Here is a 20,849-nt window from a genome sequence, read left to right as displayed (position 1 = left end):
CGCCCTCTCGTTCCTCTCATCTCACTCATGTCCGCCTCTCATCCCTCACAGCCCTTCCCTTCCCGGCCACGACCCTCACCTCTGCATTCTAAAATGTTTCGAGGTTTGATTTGATCTCGACCAATTTTCAACACAGTGGATTTTTCAAGCGCTTCATGGTTTTAATGATAGTTTATGATTACCGTTGGGATGAAAAACACGAATGAGCTAGCTTGTTTAGTCATCTCTGTTGCATCGTGTGTGTGCTGGGTGTTGTGTGCTGTGACGACGTAGAGTAATTATGAGAGACCAAATCGTTTAAGAATATGGGCCTTTAAAACTCAGGAACCCGAAAATGCCCTCTCTCATGACCTTCATCCCCTGACCTCCCTTAGCACCACCAGGAGTCCTAAAATCTAACGGCCTGATGGTGCCCCGGCAAGCGTGAACTGAGGCAATGGAAGGGGGTGCAGATGGCCGCCTCGCCCCTTGTTATAACATATTCATTGCATCGTCAAGCATGTCACACCGCCTCGCCTCGCCTCAGCCTAGCCTAGCCTATCCTTGCCTTGCCTATCCTTGCCTTGCCTTGCCTTGCCTTGCCTTGCCTTGCTTTACCTTGCATTACCTTGCCTTGCCTTGCCTTGCCTTGCTTTACCTTGCATTACCTTGCCTTGCCTTGCCTTGCCTTGCCTTGCTTTACCTTGCATTACCTTGCCTTGCCTTGCCTTGCCTTGCTTTACCTTGCCTTGCCTTGCCTTGTCTTGCCTTGACTTGCCTTGATTACATTGCCTTGCCTTGCCTTGCCTTGCCTTGCCTTGCTTTACCTTGCCTTGCTTTGGCTTGTCTCGCTCCAGCCATGCCTTGCCTTGTCTCGTTCCAGCCTTGCCTTGCCTTGCCTCGCCTCAACCTTACCCTGCCTTGCCTTGCTTTACCTTGCCTTACCTTGCCTTGCCTTGCTTTATCTTGCCTTGCTTTGCCTTGTTTCGCTCCAGACTTGCCTTGCCTTGCCTTGCCTTGCCTTGCCTTGCCTTGTTTTGCAACCTGCCTTGCCTTGCCCTGCCTTGCCCCTTGCCTTGCCTTGCTTTATCTTGCCTTGCTTTGCCTTGTCTCGCTCCAGACTTGCCTTGCCTTGCCTTGCCTTGCCTTGCCTTGTCTTGCCCTGCCTTGCCCTGCCTTGCCCTGCTCTGCCTTGTCTTGCCTTGCCTTGCCTTGCCTTGCCTCGCCTTGCCTTGCCTTGCCTTGCCTCGCCTTGCCTAGCCTCAGTCCTGCCTTGCTATGCCCTGCCTCGCTTCAGCCTTGCCCTGCCTTTCCTTGCTTTGCCTCGGCTCGCCTCGCCTCGCCAGAATGAAAAGTGCAGGGCGACTATCTGGCTACTGAGGCTGTAAGAATTCCCGCCTGTGAGAATCCCGTGTTCTTAGGGCCTCGTGGCAGTAGGATACCCGGCTCTTAGGATTCTCGGGTGTAAGGATTTGGGATTTTTTTGCAAGTGTCTGGTTGTAAATCTTAGGAACGATTTGCCGATTTCAGTTTGTGATATGCCCACTTTTGATAAATGTAGAGTAAGAGAGAGAGAGAGAGAGAGAGAGAGAGAGAGAGAGAGAGAGAGAGAGAGAGAGAGAGAGAGAGAGAGAGAGAGAGAGAGAGAGAGAGAGAGAGAGAGAGAGAGAGAGAGAGAGAATAGTGTTTTATGTTGTTGGTCATAAGCGTGTCAAGTCTTTGCTAGAGTGTTTGGAGTTATGTATTAACAAGGAGGCGCACGGGGAAAAAAAAAAATATTAGCGTTTAGATGCGTCTATTCTCGGCTACATAATTTAAAAGACTTGTACGAGATAAGTGTTTAAAAATTGTAAGTGAATATGGTAAAAAGTGTACATCAAAGTAAGAGTGAGTGAAAATATTAGAATTCTTCCTTTGAAAACGATACTCTAAGCATTTCTTAATATAACATTTACTGGAGGGGATGGAACGAAGGAAAAAATAAACACTCTCTGAACAGGAAAAACAGCAACATGAGTGACATCGCATTTCACAAGATCGTTCGCAGGGAAACTCATGAGAAAAAAATGTAAAGAAAAAATAGTACGGAGGGATGAAAAGTTTCCCTCTTCGTCGCATTACCGAAAAAAAAGTGACTCAAAGTTCCTTGCTTGCATTCCCGGGGACTTCTTGGCAACGATGATTGGTTTTCGCTGCCTTGATATCATCTGGAAATGTTCATCTTTCTTTCTTTCTGATTTTATTTTTTATTTTCTTTACAAACATACGCGATAAAAGAAAAACTTCCACTCTTTGCTCTCTTGACAACCCGATTTACATACAAAACTTACGATCTCAAAGCCACACCAATTACCCTCACCTACATCAGACTTCTTACTCCAAGCCATTTTCCAGCCACACCAGCACCTCTCACAACCACACCACACTAGCCACATCACTTCATTCATACCAAACCTTTCCAAACCACACCACATTCTCTTCCTGACACACGGAACACCACAAAACACACACAATTAGAATCCAGTACCCACACTACACATATTACACCTATACACAGCTACCCCAGCCTCATTTAACCACACTAAACACCTAATTATGCCACACCACGTCTTAGCCACATATCTTAACTTTTCTCAACAGCTACAGTAGTAACCGTCCACCACACTAGACCTCAAAACCACACTGATTATCCTCCACTACAATAAACCAGGTCTCAGCCACAGCACAATTCGCATACCCACACTAGGCAACTTCTAAACAACCCACATCAGGTATAAATGAAATCAATATCACATTCATGGACCTCAGACACTAAATAGGCATATCAAATCCTTCTTCGTCATAATCCTTCGTATATTTCTCCCATGCACAACAAATCCTTCCTCACTCCTACGTACATTTCTACCATACACACTCCTCTAACCTACAATTAGCCACATTATAGCAAACTTAGATCTCTCCTAGTTAAACCAGAGTTCCAGTAGAGTAAGTAGACTCTTCTAAGCCACACCATAGCCCCAAAAAGCAACGCCAGACCCAATCCAAGCCAAGCTACACCACGTTCTTTCCAAGCCAGAGACCACCAAGTCATGTTAGACACCCGCTCCAAGCCTCACTAGACCACACCACGTCAAACCAGACCTTTGCCACAAGCCAGACGCTACGAAACTACACCAAACCCTACCACACCACACCAAATCCTACTGCACCATACCAAACCCCTTCCATAACGAGACAGATCCTACCACACTAAACCAAAACCCTTCTACACCACACCAAACACTACCACACCATACCAAACACCTTACACAACAAACTAGATCCCATCACACCAAACCAGATCCTTCCAAGCTGCACCAGACCTGCCACACCAAACCAGATTCCTACCACACCAAACCACACCAGAATCTTACAACACCACACCAATCCCTTCCAAGTCAAGCCCCATCCCTTCAAACCACAGAAGATCTCCAAGTTAGCCACATCAGAGCCCCGCACACAGACCACACCTCGCCAAGTAGCTCTCGTAAACAAGAGAAAATTCCCATAATTCTCGAAAGTAATTAAACTCTCAGCAGTATGTTGCATCTTCGAGCGGCCAGCGAGTTAGTGGGTTTTTTGTAAAGTTATCAGCCATGCCTTCGATACCGAGCACGAGGGAGAGGGGGACGGAGGAATGGGTGGAGGAAGGGATGAGAGAGAGAAAAGAGGAAGAAATGGAAGGATAGGAAAGGAGTACATGTGAGATAAAGGAAAGAAAGGAAAGAGATAAAAAAAATAGGAGGAAAGCGTGTATGAGAGATAAAGAAAGGAGTACAAACGCATGAGAGAGAGAACAAGAAAGAGAATTAATAAAAGAGTGTATGAGAGAAGAGGAAGAGAAAATGGGATGAGAGTGAAAGTAAGAGAAGATACGAGAAGAGATGAGAGCAAAAGTGCATATGCGAAAAGAGGAAGAAAGAGAAGAGGGATTTGAGGGAGTGTTCATAAGAGAAGAGACAAAGGAAAGGAAATGATAGGAGGAGAAGGCAACTGAGAGAAGATGGAAGACGAGAGATGGGAAGAGGGTACATAAGACGAAGAAAAAAGAGGATAGGGGCGTTTTTTGAAAGAGGAAAATAAGGGAAAGAAGAAAAGAAAACGAAGGGGAAGGAAAATATGAAAGAAAAAAGGATACTAACACATTCAAAAGAGGAAAATATAAGAAAGGAAAACCAAGACGGAGGAAAATACGCGCGTGGAAAAATGTGAACGCTTTTAAGAGAAGAAAATAGAAGAAATAAAAGGAGAAGGAAGGAAAACGAAGGGAAGGCATGGGATAGAAGAACAGCTGTGAGAGGAGAGAAGAGAAGGAGGCGAAAGGAGGTGAGGGGAAGCATAAGAGGAGCTGAGGGAATACAAGTGGCAGGCAACAGACAAAGAGGTCACAAGGAAAAGACCAGAGGGGAAAACCAAAGGAAAAGAGGTAATCACAGTCTTTTTCCTCTTCCTTCCTGTTTCCCCTTCTTCCTGTTCTCATTGTCGCCTGCTGTTGTTTCCTTCCCTTCCCTACGCTCTCTCTCTCTCTCTCTCTCTCTCTCTCTCTCTCTCTCTCTCTCTCTCTCTCTCTCTCTCTCTCTCTCTCTCTCTCTCTCTCTTTCACTTGCCGTTCATCTTTTTCTGAAATGTAACCTCCCCTTAGTGGCGCCGGGTCTCTTCTCTCCCCTCTCTTTCCCCTCTCTATGGCCTCCCTCCCTCTCCCTAGACACCAACTTGCCCGCCTTCTAAGTACTCTCCCTTGCCTCTCCCTAGCCATAACCTCCTCCCTTGTAAGCACCAGCCCTCCAAATCCTCACCGTCAAGTAATCCTCCACTCCTCCTCTTCCTCCTCCTCCTCCTTCTTTCCTTCAACATTTTATCCTTCCTTCTCTTTTCTCTACCTCTTTTCCTTAATCTTCCTCTAACTTTTTTTTCCTTTTTATTCCTCTCTTGATTCCTTGTTTATCTTTCAATCAGCACTTCCTCCCTTTCTTCTTTTATTGCCTTCTTCTTCCTCCTCTCTTCAATTGTATCGTTGCTTATCATTGTTTTTCTTTTTCCTTTTTCTCTGTCTTGATTTTCATTATTCGATAAGCACCTTCATTCTTCCTTCTTCCTTATCACCTCTCCACTTTTCTTCCTTTCCTTCGTATCGTCCTCTTCTATCCAACTTTACTTTACTCGCTTTTATTTTTTTCCTTTCCATTGGCCATTCCTTCCCTTCCCTTCCTTCCTTCCTTCCTTCCACATGCATCTGAGCGTCGTATCCTCCTTCACTAAGCCTTCCTTCAAATCCCCAAACCTTGCTACACTTTCCCTAACACTCCTTCGAAGCTCAAACGCACCGAGCGGGAGGGAAATAGGTGAGAGGGAGAGATGGACAGAGACAGAGAGACAACCAGGGGAGAGGCGGGAAGGGGGCGGCACGCGACGAAGACCAACGCAACCAGAGCAACAAAAAGTCCTTCTCCGAATTCCTCCCCACCAACAGCTATCTAGACCCAATCAATTTCTGGCCCATCACAGTAACCGAGAGCCTTCCTCGCGCCTCGCTGGATGGCCCTCGGAGGCAAACTCACCGGGATTAACAATTTTCCGCCGACCTGCACTGGAATCCAAGTTGGTAAGTTCCCTCAAGTGTTGGGGAAGGGCGGCCGGCAAAGAGGAGAGAGAAGGAGGAGAGTAGGAAGAGGAGGTGCTGGTAGTGGTGGAAAGGAAGGAGAGGTGGAGGGAAGGGAGGAACAGGAGGAGAAGGGATGCGGTAGGAGTAAATAAGAGAGGAGGAGGAGGAGGAGGAGGAGGAGGAGGAGGAGGAGGAGGAGGAGGAGGAGGAGGAGGAGGAGGAGGAGGAGGAGGAGGAGGAGGAGGAGGAGGAGGAGGAGAGGAGGAAGATGAGGAAGTAAAGTGTTGAAGGAGAATTCGGAGGAGGAAACACGAGGGTGAAGACCAAGACGCTTAAAACGCTTATAATAATAATAATAATAATAATAATAATAATAATAATAATAATAATAATAATAATAATAATAATAATAACAATAATAATTTACGAGGCTAATGAAAGTAACCTTGCCCATAAAGACACCGAATGAAGCCAGTTAGATTCGTGTTATCAAAAGGAGGGGGAACGCGGAGGGAAGAAGGAAAGGAGGGAGGGAGAGAGGGAGGGAGGGAGGGATGATAGGTGGGAAGAGGAAGGGAGAGAGGGAGGAGAGATAGTACGCAGGGGAGTTAGAGGATTCTTAAAGATTATAGGAAGAAATAAAAACACGCTAATGGGGATAATTGTGGCGAGCGTTTTATGAGGATTTAGTAATAGTGGTGGTGGTGGTGGCGGTGGTGGTGGGGCCAGCAGCACCAGCATTAGCAGCAGCAGCAGTAGTAGTAGTAGTAGTAGTAGTAGTAGTAGTAGTAGTAGTATCAGCAGCACAGTTAAGGACAGGAGTGATGAAGTGGCCAGCAGTCAGGTTGCCTCGAGTTGGTTATTGCCTACCAAACTTTTATTGTGATTGGCTCATGTCCGAAAAAGCTGAAAGATGATTGGGTGATGTAACACATGTAGAGGAGCAAGGAATCAAGCTGTTGTGGCGTAATGTGCGGGGCGCGGTGCTCTGTTGTAAAGGTCGCGAGTGTCTGATAGGATGATGAGCGGGCGAGGCTTCTTGATTGGCTAATGCGCAGTGAAGACCCGCTGTGATACGACCCTCAAACTGCCCAACTGTTGCAGCGGAACCATAACTTACCGTCCCAGCTGAGGCCCGCCGTGCATGCCCCCTCCACCTCTCCCTCTCCCCTGTCCCTCTACCCCCTTTCCTCCAATAGTATTCCATCTCCCCTCCACTCCCCCAAGCCAGGTCCCCAATAGCTCCCCATCCTCCTGTCCCCCCGTAATGCCTTTCCATCTATTCCAGCTTCCAAGTCCCAATTCCCTTCCATTTCTCCACAACACCGCCCAACTCCTATTATTTGTCTATTATCCATAGTACTCTCTCCCATCTCCCCTTTTTTTCCCATTCCTAAATCTCTCTCTTCTCCTTTCTTCCTATCTATCTCCTTGTTCCATCTCTCTTTCTCTCTCTCCCGCCTACATCCTTCCTTCTCTCCTTTCCTCCATTCACCATCTTTCCTTTCATCTCTCTTCTGTCCCTCTCCCTGTGCCTTCCCCTCAAGTCCTTCCTTCCTTCTTCCTGCTCCCTACATTCCTCCAATCTTCCCCCGAGTCACTTCCTTAATCTAGTGTTTCTCTAGGCACCTTACTTTCCTCCGGCTTGATTCTCTCCGCTCAGCCTGCATCCCATCCCTCCCAGCCTCTTCTCCTCGCTCCCTTCATTTCTGGCGCCCCTGCAGCCACACCACTTCCTCTACGCCCTACAGCACATCATCTGTCCTCCAGTGTTACCTCAAGCCTCCAATCCCCCCTCCAAGTTTCTTTCCACATCTCCCCTCATCTTCCTACTAGCTCCTCCCAGGCTCTCCGTGCACCTCTTCCGCGACTCCTGCCAATACCACGCCCGCAGGAGCATTAGCATTCCGGAGAGACGCGGGGGCATGAGGCAGGGAGGGCGGGGGCGTCTGTGTGATAAGAAGGACAGGAGGAGGAATTGCAGGCGGGGTAGTCAGAGTGGCAGCCAATGTTCACTTTATGACAAACGCATGCAGACTTGCCCAGCGCTGTTTGTCGAGTGCCCCTGTGGAGTGGCAGGGGCAACGGTAAGGGTTTCCAGAATGTCGTTTGGAGAGTCTGTGAATATCCGAGTATACGAAACATCTGTATAATTTTCTTCTGCATCTGCAACTGTGTTTGTAATTGAATATATGTTAACATGAGCTTTGAGATTTTATAAGCATCAGTATTTACACTCGCTTTTGCATCATTGTCACACACGAAGAGGTTGTGAAGAATGTATATGGGAAAAAAGTGACGGAGAGTTTGTTTTTCACCATTCCGCGATAGTGTTGCAATGATAAAGAACTGCAATGAGAGAGAGCTACATATCCGAAGTGAAGTGACTGGCATTTCAAGAGGAAGGTTTGACGGCAATTTTGGAAAGCACTTTTGACAATTCTCTGGGGATTGGCACTTCAATAGACCTTCATTTTAATTTTCCCTTGGCCACAGCTCACTCCATAGAAATAGACAATAAAAAAAATATATATATACGATAATTATTCTCAGAAATTCCACGTTCACATTTGCAAAGCAGTCAAACATTTCCTCCACATCCTCAAAAATACTTAACAATGATATCCACATATGTGCATTTGCCACTGTCTGAATTCACAAGCATCGTATATATCTCCAAGGCATGGTTGGTTGGGGTGGGAGGAGTGTTGGTGCGAAGCAGGATGTCATGTTTCCCTCAGGTCGTGCATTTGTGCATAGATAAGGCCGTGTGTGTGTGTGTGTGTGTGTGTGTGTGTGTGTGTGTGAGAGTGAGAGAGAGAGAGAGAGAGAGAGAGAGAGAGAGAGAGAGAGAGAGAGAGAGAGAGAGAGAGAGAGAGAGAGAGAGAGAGAGAGAGAGAGAGAGAGAGAGAGAGAGAGAGAGAGAGAAGCAAAATAATGCACTAAATCTTGGGTCATATAGAATAATGTATAATGTCAGCAGTGATGGATTTACGACTGGCTGTGGTCGATATACAATTGTGCTCCATCACATTTTACAGTTTGGTTTATTGATATTGTGTGATTCACATTCTATTTTTCTTAATTTGTTTTATTTATACTTAGGTTTTTCATCACACTTTATGGTTGTGGTTTGTTTTCCTTATCCCTTATTGATACCCTATGTTTTCAATTTACTATCCTTGAGTGCAACGAATTGTTTGCTTATGTGCTGACGTGCAGTGTTTGGTTTTGGAATCTTGCATGCTTTACATATCCTTTTTTTTTCATCGTGTTTATTCAACATTTCTTTCATTGGTTTTATTTCAGTGATGAATAGCCACATTCTACTGCAGAATAATTTAGATACCTTATGATCCCGTAGTCTTTCAATCGATCGGTCCTTCTGTGTAGAGGGAAGGATGTGCAAGTGTGTGTGTGTGTGTGTGTGTGTGTGTGTGTGTGTGTGTGTGTGTGTGTGTGTGTGTGTGTGTGTTTATGAGGATGGTGGATGGAGGGTTGGGGGTGTGACATGTGGCTTTACATAAATCAGAAGAGAATGGTGTCCACGGGTGCAGAGGGAAGCAAGAAAGGAAGAAGGGAAGGGAGTACAGGAAACAAGGAGGAGGAGAAGGAGGAGGAGGAGGAGGAGGAGGAGGAGGAGGAGAAAGAGGAGGCCCCTTGTTGTCATCGCCGCGGTGGGCTGGGCGGGGCTCTCCCTCTCCCGAGGAGGGATGAGGGAGCCTTCTAGCCTCGTGAACTAACGCTACATTTCGAGGCGAGGAAGCGAGACAAACACCAGAGTGGAGAGGTGGGGGAGGAAGATGTGCGTCTTTGGGTTGGCTTACAGAACATTGCTGCGCGTCGCCGTGCCCTGCTGTGCCTCCGCCAGCATTTTGAAGGCCAAGCGTGCGGCGACACGACGACACATTCCCGGCACGTTCCGCCTTCAGTGTGTCGCCATCCGCCACTCTGTCCCTGGCTTGCTCTGACTCGCCGCGCCGCCCTTCATTCTCCTTCAATTTATCTCCCACACGCTGCCCCCGACCAGCGTCCACATCGACACCCGCGGCGGCCACCTCTCCACCACCGCCTGAAGTATTGCTGGAGGTCGTGATGTCCTCCCACCCACTGCAGTAAAGATTCATTATCGGCAGGAGCCCAGCGAGCCTAGAACCACACCCAGCCCAGTCCCACCCAGCTCAGCCGCCCACAGTCCCATGTCATCCCACTCAACTCTAGTAAAGGCGTGGGATGTGATGATGATGATGATGATGATGATGACACTGGAGGTGATGGTGATACCAATGCAATTATTCAGTCATGAAAGAAATCGCGGTACAGGGCGAGGCCAGTACCTATGGAGGATCGTTGCCTCAGTGTTCATCTCAGTCCCTCAATCCCTGGAGGGCGCGGCACACAATCCAAACACCATCGTGGCCAAAAAATAGAGAAAAGCGGAAGTAGACACAAAAAATGCAGTATCTAACACTGTTGGTGTTTCCTGTATATTTTTGGATATTTGTGCGTTCCGGGTGAATGCAGCGGTTTGCCCCGCGGCCAGGGAGGCAGTGGCCGTGTGCAGCCGTGCGAGGCTCAGCGGTGGACGCCTGGCCGCGGCAGCACGGGTGGTTAGGCCTCGAGTCACGCCTCGCCTCGTCTGCAGGTCCCAGCGAGGGTGTTGGGACTGCAGGCAGAGGCGGCGTGGGAGTTGTACCCGAAGGTGGTGGTGGCAGTAGTGGTAATGGTGGTGATAGTGGCGTCTTAGGAATGGATGTAAAGAGTGTGGTGAAGGATGGAGTTGAGTGTACAGGGAGAACGAAATCGTTGTGAAAAGTAGCAGGTGATAAAGGAGGAGGAGGAGGAGGAGGAGGAGGAGGAGGAGGAGGAGGAGGAGGAGGAGGATAAAGCAGTGGGGGAAGATTATAGTGGCTGGTCGGGGTCAAGGTTGCGGAGCGGGATACACACAGGAAGGTCATCACTTGTTTCATTGCAGTTTGTGAAACTTGACATTGTGTGCCAATTACGGCTGTTACGGACTCTAACTTGGAGAAGACCTGCCACACTGACCCTGCAACGTGATAGCCCGATGGTGTGTCGCTGCCCTAACCACACCGTGAGGAAACAATTACTTGCACTCTGGTTTGAGAATGGCTGTCTATAAGAGGGAGGAGGCGACTAGTCAAGGGAACTGATAACTCCTTCCCTGATCCAAGCCGGGGGCAGGCAGTGACTCAGTCTGGATTGCCTGGGATTGGGTCAAGGTTTGTTAGTCGAGGGGAAAGCAAAGCTGAAGGAACAGAGGACGCCACGCCGCTCACCACACGTCGACGCTTCATATTTCACGAAAATGCCTGGGTGCGAGCTTACACACACACACACACACACACACACACACACACACACACACACACACACACACACACACAGTCTGCCGCGCCTCACCGTCGCTCTGAGCCAGCCACATTTTGGGATAATTGTTGCCTTCTCCCGCTGCGGCCATGATGGGTCACTAAAAATTAGAACCAGGATTTAAGAGCGTCACTGGGGAAGTTATTAAGCCTCAGGAGGTGGAGGCGGAGGAGGAGTCGTGGGGGAGCAGGGATCGACAAGAGGAGAAGCCGCTTTACTCCTTCCTTTCCTCTCTCTCTCTCTCTCTCTCTCTCTCTCTCTCTCTCTCTCTCTCTCTCTCTCTCTCTCTCTCTCTCTCTTCTCTCCTTTCTGTCCATTTCTTCCGCGTCTCTCCTCCCTCTCTCCCTTCCCCACCTCGGCCACCAGTTTGCGTCAGCCGCCGTCAGCTTTACAGCGTACCCGAGGGAGTTATGGAAGCAGTAAGCGAGAGATAGCAGAGAGATAGCGGAGACGACTTCCCGGCGCGTGACACTAAGAATCCTTTAACAGACCTTTCTATTCCTCTCCCTTACCTGTCGTCACTCTGCTCCACCTCTGCCCCACCCTTCCCTTCTCTCTCTCCCATAGTGTCCCTCCCTAGACCCACGCTCTCATACTGGTTAGAGGACGGATATAATTCCCCCGGGATTGGCTCACGTTTTAAGCTGCCTGTACGTTCGAAGATAGGCGTGGTGAAACGTCCGACCAGTGTGGGCGGGACATCAATTTCGGCGTGTAACGGGCGTGCCGTGGGCGTTGTGTGCTTTCATTATCAAGTGCTTTCATGATGGGAGAGAAAAGTTAGCAGAGGACTATGTTTCAAGGAAGGGATGTGGTGATGACTGCAGATGTGGTGGTGAGGGAGGTGAAGTGGTGATAAAGGAAGGGGAGGAAGGGGATGTGTAGTGGTGGGGGAAAAGAAGCAATAATGAAAGAAAGGAGGAAAAATGTGTGGTGAGGAGAGGAAGGAATGAAATGGTGAAAGAGATAGTGAGAAAGGGGAAGATGGTAGTGAGGAAGTAAGAGGAACATGATGTGATGATGACGGAAGAGAAGGAAGGGGTGTAATGTTGAGAGGGAAGACGAGACGGTGTGTGATGAGGGCAAGGAGAGAATACGGTGGTGGAGGAAGGGAAAGGGGAGGGGTGTGTGGTAGGGACAATGATGGACGAGGGTGTGGTGAGGGAAAGGAGAGGGGGGAGGTGGGGAGAGAGAGGGAGAGGGAAGGGGTGTGGTGGTGAGGGTTATGCAACACAAAATGCCACCAAAGGCCATGCACGATGCAACCAAAACAACACTATTTGTCCAATTCTTCCACCATAAACACAATAAATTCTCAGCATTATCAGTTCTTCCCGTTGTTTTGGCCCAGAGGTAAAAGAGGAGGAGAGGGGAGGAAGGGAGAGGGAGTGGTGGCTGCAGTGACTGACAGGGGAAGGAAAGCATGGAGGGCAGGCCAGACAAACAGGATATAGCAGCTTTTACATTTCCACTCTCATTGCTACTACCTTCTGTAATGGTAGTAGTAGTAGTAGTAGTAGTAGTAGTAGTAGTAGTAGTAGTAGTAGTATTATTATTACTCTCATTTTTACTACTACTGCTTCTACTACTGCTACTACTACTACTACTGTTATTACTATTACTACTACTACTACTACTACTACCACCACTACACACAATAATATATAACCAACCATTTATCACTCCACCTGACCACCTAAAAATATTTACAAATCAATCCTCCACACTTACATCACTTACCACACGACCCAACCCTCGCCACAAGATTCCCACTCACCAACACAACACAAAACTTAACATTTCAATCATTATACCCTTGAAACAACCCCAAGACACCAGAAACTTCCCAAAACACTGTCTCTTCTTCCCAAAAGGCAGTAAATGTTGATAGCGACAAATACCCTTTACTTCGAGGGCACAAAGCGAGGCGAGTCATCAATTTTTCCCGCTTGAGGGCCACGGAGGAGTAAGTGTGGCATCCAGGTTCCACAAGCCCCATTATGCATTGATTTCCTGGGTCTTGACTGGCGTGGACTTGTGGATTATTTAGAGTGTGATATCGGGACTGTGTGTGTGTGTGTGTGTGTGTGTGTGTGTGTGTGTGTGTGTGTGTGTGTGTGTGTGTGTTGGGCGTGTAAAGCTAGTGTAATGCAACATAACCTTCCCCACGTACCCTATCTGACAGCTCCGCCTCTTCTCCGCTCCACTCATAGCTGATACGCCATATGGAAAAGTGATAGGCAAACACACTCGCTCACCCGCTTACACACACACACACACACACACACACACACACACACACACACACACACACACACACACACATTTACTGACCCTGAAAAATGCATTTATACAATAATCATACACACACACACACACACACACACACACACACACACACACACACACACACACACCAAGCACTTTCCTACACCACAACCTTGTTATGTAAAACGGCAAAGTTCAGAGGATCAAAGGTCACAGTTTATTCATCAGCCCTCAGAGACGTGACCTTAGCCAACCTGACCCATACAACCAAATGGGGAACACTGCCAACTTTTTTTTCTTGTTTCCTGCTGTATATGTCAAATCGCAACTTTACATTACCTTTCTTACCCTAACTATACGTGACCTAACCTAACGTGACCTAACCTTACCTAACCTGCTAAATGTAAACCAACCTATCCTCCACTAACTTAAATTCATACTGACTTCAAACTTTAAACTAGCCTAACCTACTAGCTGTACTGAACCTAACTTAGTCTATCCTAACTTATATCTAGCTCCCTTTTAACTTATCCTAACTTAATTTTTAAAGGGTATAGAAAGCATTTTATCACTGTTACTTACAAACCTAACCTAAACTAACTTAACCTAACCAAACTACTTCTACCTTAACATAATTTAACATAACATTTAATTAACTCAACAAGCAATGCAGAATAATGGAGAGATTTTGTGCCTGTTAATGTCAAATCTTATATAACCGAATATAACTCAGCTTGACATAACCTGATTCAGTTGAACTTAATCTAACCTAAACAAACAAGCGATTACCAACATAGATATAAATCCAGGTCAGCTTTTAACACTCTCGGGAGTATCACACGTGCCTCTATTTGGCCATTTAACGTTAATGCTTATTAGCTTGTATAAAGACCATAAAGAGTGATGGATTGTGTCTGAACCTATTTTGCCTCCACCATGATAAATTGAAGCCGACTAATTAAATCTTTAACAATTATCGTGTGTGTGTAATTCACCTCGGTCGCCTGCTGGTCACCCAGCCAGTCTTCCCCATTACGGAGCGAGCTCAGAGCTCATAGACCAATCTTCAGGTGGGACTAAAACCACATCACACACAACACACACCGGGAAAGCGAGGCCACAACCCCTCGAGTTACATACCGTACCTATTTACTGCTAGGTGAACAGGGGCTACACATAGAGGCTTGCCCATTTGCTTCGCCGCTTCCCGGGACTCGAACCGGGGCCCTTTCGTGTGTGTGTGTGTGTGTGTGTGTGTGTGTGTGTGTGTGTGTGTGTGTGTGTGTGTGTGTGTGTATTTTTGTCTATATTTGTCCCTGTCTTTTTACTCATCTGTGTGATTCTGTATCTTTTTTGTCTACATTTTTCTATTCACTATCTATCGTCTTGTTCGCTTCTCTTCTGCTGTCTCTTCGTGTTCGTCTTTGTCTCTCAACCTACCTGTCTGTCTTTGTCTTACTATATACATATCTATCTATATTTTAATTTGTTCATATGTCTACCAGGTCCTCTATTTGTCTATACGCTTATCTGTCTGTCTGTCTGTCTGCAGCAAGGACGGGAGGGACGGGGCGGGGCGTTGGGTGGTCATTTAGTCTTACTCTTAAAGTTACTGCGAATTCCTGCCTACTCTGCATCTGTCACTTATTGAATCCAGATCTCTCTCTCTCTCTCTCTCTCTCTCTCTCTCTCTCTCTGGGTCCAATAATAATGGTAATTTTCCAACACGTTCTCGCAGTCCAGCCGTCCCTCACCCCCCATGAATACCTCCATCTCCCCACACTTCAGGTCCCCCTTCTCTCTCTCTCTCTCTCTCTCTCTCTCTCTCTCTCTCTCTCTCTCTCTCTCTCTCTCTCTCTCTCTCTCTCGCCTTGAATATCTAACTGAACCCAGTCTGCCTTTGTGATACTTTGCTTCACCCTTCCACATCCCATATTCTTTCCCTCCTACCTCATTGAAGTCCATTTCTGTGACCCTACATTAAATCCCTCAGTACTTTCCTCCCGACATTTCAGCATTTCCTTCGCCCTTTATACATCACCCCTAACCCTTATGAGACTGGCTTTCCCTATCCTATTCTGTTAGTATTTTCATCTCCCCGCCTAAGCTCATCTTCAATTGTTGGTTTTTTTCTTTTTATTACATTTCTCTCCTTGTATGAATTTCCCATCACACGTTCAGTACTTTCCCCTCCTTGTCTAAATACTACGGTACTTTCCCGTTTAAATCCCTCCCCACCATAACACTTCCTCCTCTCCCATGTGACACCTCCACTGAGAGCCGCCTCCCTCCCCAGAGAAGGTGCCGGTGGTGCTGGTCGCGGGCGGCGTGGCGGCGCTTGTCGTCCTCGCCCTTGTCGCAGCTTCCCTCCTCCTGTGTAACAAGCGACCTCCGCCAGCCAAAGGTGAGAACCTAACGCCCTCCTCTCTAATACTAATAAGCATGGATTGTCTGTTTTCTCCTGACACCATTCCAGTGTTGTTATACGTTCAGCGAATAATAAAAATTTGTCATGTGAAAATTAAGAGAGAATGTTTGATCTTTCTATTGTTTGCAAGTTAATTCATTATTACGAACTGATATTTTCTTACACCACAAGGGTATATATATATATATATATATATATATATATATATATATATATATATATATATATATATATATATATATATATATATATATATATATATATATATATATATATATATATATATATATATATATATATATATATATATATATATATATATATATATATATATATATATATATATATATATATATATATATATATATATATATATATATATATATATATATATATATATATATATATATATATATATAACTTTACTATTTTCATAATAAAATCACAAATATATTCTAAGCTATACATGACGAAACAGTGAAAGGTCCTTTTTGTAATGAATGAATTCTGAAAGTCATGCAAGACAGAGAAATGTCCGTGTTTATCAATAAAGCGTACCGGCTGATCTGCAATGCAAATAAAAACAACACTTTATAATAATACTTTTCAATACAGACCAGTAAAAAAAATAAATGGAGGAAAGAAACAGACGAGCATGTATAAAGTTTCGTGACAGTTCGAAGTGATTCCCGGAGCATACTAAGAAAAATCGTGAATGGTGTCCTGTTTTATAATGAAAACCATATAAATTATCAAACTTTTACACTGAGAGTCATTAATTTTTCACGATTACACCAGAAAAAAAAATATATATACATGTTTAGTATTTCCACGTCGTCCCCCACGCTGCACAAACTTCCATTTTTTTCACGAATATATGCATACACTTACCTACTTGTATAAAAAAGGACAAATATTTGCACAGTGAAGAGTAATTTCCCACAGCAGAGGAGGAATAGTGAATAGAAATCTCTGGTCTGCACAAGCGTGGCTAAAAATAACTGATGTATGAATCACCGTGAGTCGAACTAAAGAAGATAAAAATTAATCTAGATCCATTACTCGGGAAAGTCATTACTTGTCACCGAAAAATATGAGGGTGACGAGTCATGGGTTTCTATAAATCAGGCAAAGAAGGCCATTAATCTGCATGATGTGGAAAAATCATTAGTGTGGAAAAAAGGAAATACATATTGAGTTTGGAATTATATACGAAAATGTACACTAACAGCGGAAAAATGCAAACAGAGGGGAAAAACAGAAACACACACACACACACACACACACACACACACACACACGTAGTTCCGAATGACGGACCGAAAAATACGAACAAATTACGTTAATGGCAAGAAAAGAAACAATTAGTCTGTGTAAAAAGTTAATGTACATGATTCATAATTTATAAAAGGCAAAAAATTTGAACAAATCAACATTAGTAGTGCGAAAATGCAAGATAGAAAAATGCAAAGTTATGATTAAAAGACATTAGTGTTAAGAATAATTACTTTGCATGAGAAAGTAAATAGAAAAATAAATAAATAAATAATGAAGAAGAAACTAGAACACTGATATGCCATAAAAGCCAGCAGAGATAAAATACAGTTATGATAAAAAACAAAAAAACATGAACATTAGCATTAGAAAAGGAATGATTACTTTGCATAAGAAAGTAAAATAGATAAATGAATAAATAAATAGGAAATTAAGGATAAACTAGAACACTGGCATTCCATAAATCCGAGCACGCCGGTAGCTGCTGATAAGACAGGATAAGAAAGGAGGTCAGGCCATCTTTGCTGGGACTTGATGGGCACACTCGAGAACAAGTGATAACACAGGGCACGAGGCCACAATGCGAGTGAACTGTGTACCCGAGGCTCGGCGATCTGAGGGCTGCTCTTTTCACTTGTCTTTGTGGGGCACCAATACACTCAGACACAGACATGATGTAGACGTTCATTGATTCACACAGATGGTACAAGGTAGATAAAAGGATTGAAAGTAGATTGACAGACAGACAGACGCACAGAAACAAACTCAGAAAGATGCAGTAACGAATGAAAGATAGAATGAAAGATAGAAAGAAAAAAAAATGAAAAACTGAAACATCAAATCACTTATTCACGCAAATGGTACAAGTTAGATGAAAAAGACAGAAATTGACAGACTAACAAACAAACAGAAACAAACGCAGACAGTCGAAGTAACGAATTATTATTATTATTATTATGAGGTCAATGAAGGCGACCCACTGGAAAGCATAACTGCATAAACCCAAAGGCCCAGTGGGCGGCACCTCACCGATAAGTGAAAGGAAGTAACAGGAATGAACAACAGAATAGGAAGATTGGTAGAGATCTAAGAGGTAGTGAGTTCAGAGAGAAGAAAGGTATTCACACGTTTTTTAAATGCTTCAATGTTACTAGAATTAACAATCTCGTTGGGAATTGTATTCCAGAGTCTAGCAGATACTGGGATAAAACACCGGGAAAATTGTGAAGTATTACATCGATTCACAGACAAGGACCGGTCATTCATGATCAAGGATTGTCTTGTAGCACGTGCTGGTAGTGAAGGGGCAGGCAAATGACAATGCAACGGGTGGTTGGAATTAGACATGATTTTGAAGAAATAGGACAATGATCCAACCAAACGACGATGCCGAAGATTAATCTCAAGATAATGAAAGAAAAATGTAAATATTGAGACATCAAATGAACCAATAGAGATACACGAGATGCACAGAAATTAGTGATATGAACAGACGAAAAAACATGACACGCAGATAGATTGGAAAAATAAACTAACACTTAAATAGACAGGATGAAAGATGAAAAGATAAATGTACTCCTATATATAGATGGATATGTAGATGGGTAGATCCAGATAGATTGACCGACTTCTTGCTTAAATGACCGACAGGTGAAAGATGAAGAAAACTGAAAGCCGCAGAGGCAGAAAGAAAGACAGGAACGGAGAGAAAAAAGGAGGAAAAAACTTGACCCCAATATCTATATAAACTTCTCGGATCCTTTCTGAATCTCTCTCTCTCTCTCTCTCTCTCTCTCTCTCTCTCTCTCTCTCTCTCTCTCTCTCTCTCTCTCTCTCTCTCTCTCTCTCTCTCTCTCTCGCTTCAAATAATCTCAGGTGCAGCGGGGACAAACCTTTGTGTTAATTGTCCGTTCAACGCGTAAAAAAAGTTCTGAGGCAAACGCAGTCTATTTACCGTGGATTAAAGTGTTCATTAGCAGTACGTAGCGGCCCGCGGCGGTGCTGTGACCCCCACACACACCGCTCGCTGCGCGCCATTACCCAAACACCACCGCCAAACCAAACACATCCACACACTGTTTTCCTCGTCATGTGGTCGTCTGGCGTGGTTCTCAATGTTGCATGATTCTTAATTAATTTTCGTTTTTATTTGTTTTGCAGAGGACACGGTGGTCTAGCCATCGGAGGCCTGGAGGTGTCAGCCCCAGCCTGTGAGGGGGAGTGCCGGGGCGGAGCGCACCTCCCCACATCTGATCTGCACCGGATCAGGGACACACCGCCGGACGGCCTCGTGCTCACCCCCACCAATAATAATACATAGTGAAAAACAATGTTACCAAGTGTTGGAATATCTGACCTAAGGCAGTGAGGCCTGGTGGTGGAGGGACTGCCACCATAATGGAGAACTTGGAGGTGAATCTAGAGTGGTGAGTGCTGCAGGCAGCTTTCTAGCCTGTGGCGGCCTGCCCGCCCCGGCATGGCTTGCTGCTTGCTTTCCGCAGGTGATGCTGGTCCACTGCCTCATTCCAGCAGACTGCAGCCGTCCCGTCCACTCCCTCTTCACCCCCTCCGGCCGCCCACCCTTCTCTCCACCCTTGCTCCAGCTGCCTCTGCTCGCTCAGAACGGGTACGGCGAGAGTGGCTTATTGAGTCCTGCTTGCAAGTTTGCTGCCGATGACCCAGTGGCCGGAGACTGCCTGGCACTGGAGCAGGCTAGACCTGGTCTGCAGCTGGCTGGCGCTGTGCAGCGAATATATCCCTCGTGTAAATAGTGTACAGCAATTCCTTCGTTCCCACCTTTTGATGTGTAGGCCACCCTGTGTACGGGACACTGCAAGCGCCGCAGGCAGGCTGAAGTGCGCCTGCCGTCCGTAGGGCAAGGATGCCTCGTGCTACCAGGGAGAAAAGGAAGGATGGCCGCCACGTGGCAAGGCGGCGTGCACACCTCTATAGGTACCTCGGTCACCTCTGCCTCGCTAAGAGTCCTGCGCAGTAACCATGCCCTGTGTGTCTCAGTCTCGTCACCAGATGCATTCCTCGTACGAATAGCGAGTTGTGTACATATCATCTTTCCTTTGTTATAATAAATAGAGAACAACAGGTAACGGTTATTTTCTTACATGCCCAACACTTTACCACAGAAGTAGACAGTATACCAAAAAAGTAAATAAATAAGAATAATACACAGAGGGACACAAAGAGGTAACAAAGTTTGCACTGCTGCGGGAAGCGTCTCTACTTCAAGGAAAATGCTTCCAGTGCAAGGAATAGAATGCCTTGACAGTGCCGCATTATCCATAAAGTTAACCAGGCTGAAGCGTACAGCCCCACCCAAGGCAGGGGACTTTGCATTTTTTTTTCGTAAGGTAATATTATGGATATGGCAAAACAGCTCACATATCACTGAAATTAATTCTATTGTAATCCTTAGGATAAGAAACAATGAGTGTTGTTAAACTCTATGAAAATAAAAAAAAGTCATGGTTTAATTTTTGTGAAATTCTGACACCGTTAAACTTTACAAAGCAATGCCAGAGATCTGGCATTGCTTTGTTTCATTTTAATAATGGTGTCTGATAAGATATCAATCTCTTTAATTGTTTCTCCGATGATTATTTTATCTAAAACATTATTGTTATAAATTGTAGGAGAGTAGAGCGTGTGATTTGAGGGGATGTCGAGGAGCTCAAAGGAGCTGGAGACCTGTAACACTGCCAGGGGTTAATGTGGCACTGACACACGACGGACAAGAATCTATCATTACTGTGTGAAAGAGGCTTCCTTCACCAGACCTGAAGTTCTGTCTCCTATTTACACACACACACACACACACACACACACACACACACACACACACACACACACACA

At 45.5% G+C, this 20,849-nt stretch overlaps 1 protein-coding gene across 6 annotated transcripts in view; it reads left to right on the top strand.

Moving 5' to 3' along the window:
- The window catches only part of LOC123508392 (irregular chiasm C-roughest protein-like), a 114,856-nt gene extending 94,773 nt beyond the window's left edge, over positions 1-20,083 (top strand). For all 6 annotated transcript variants that reach the window (XM_045262108.1, XM_045262105.1, XM_045262109.1 and 3 more), the window contains 2 exons: positions 15,576-15,683; positions 19,143-20,083. In XM_045262108.1, coding sequence (XP_045118043.1) covers positions 15,576-15,683; positions 19,143-19,159 — 125 coding nt within the window. In that variant the 3' untranslated portion in view covers positions 19,160-20,083. The remainder of the gene's footprint in view (positions 1-15,575; positions 15,684-19,142) is intronic.
- Positions 20,084-20,849: the final 766 nt, after the last annotated feature.

This window comes from Portunus trituberculatus, chromosome 24 (assembly GCF_017591435.1).
Source record: "Portunus trituberculatus isolate SZX2019 chromosome 24, ASM1759143v1, whole genome shotgun sequence".
NCBI classification, from domain to species: Eukaryota; Metazoa; Arthropoda; class Malacostraca; order Decapoda; family Portunidae; genus Portunus; species Portunus trituberculatus.
The sequence above is the reverse complement of the archived record's forward strand: the minus strand, read 5'-3'. Positions and strand labels throughout refer to the sequence as shown.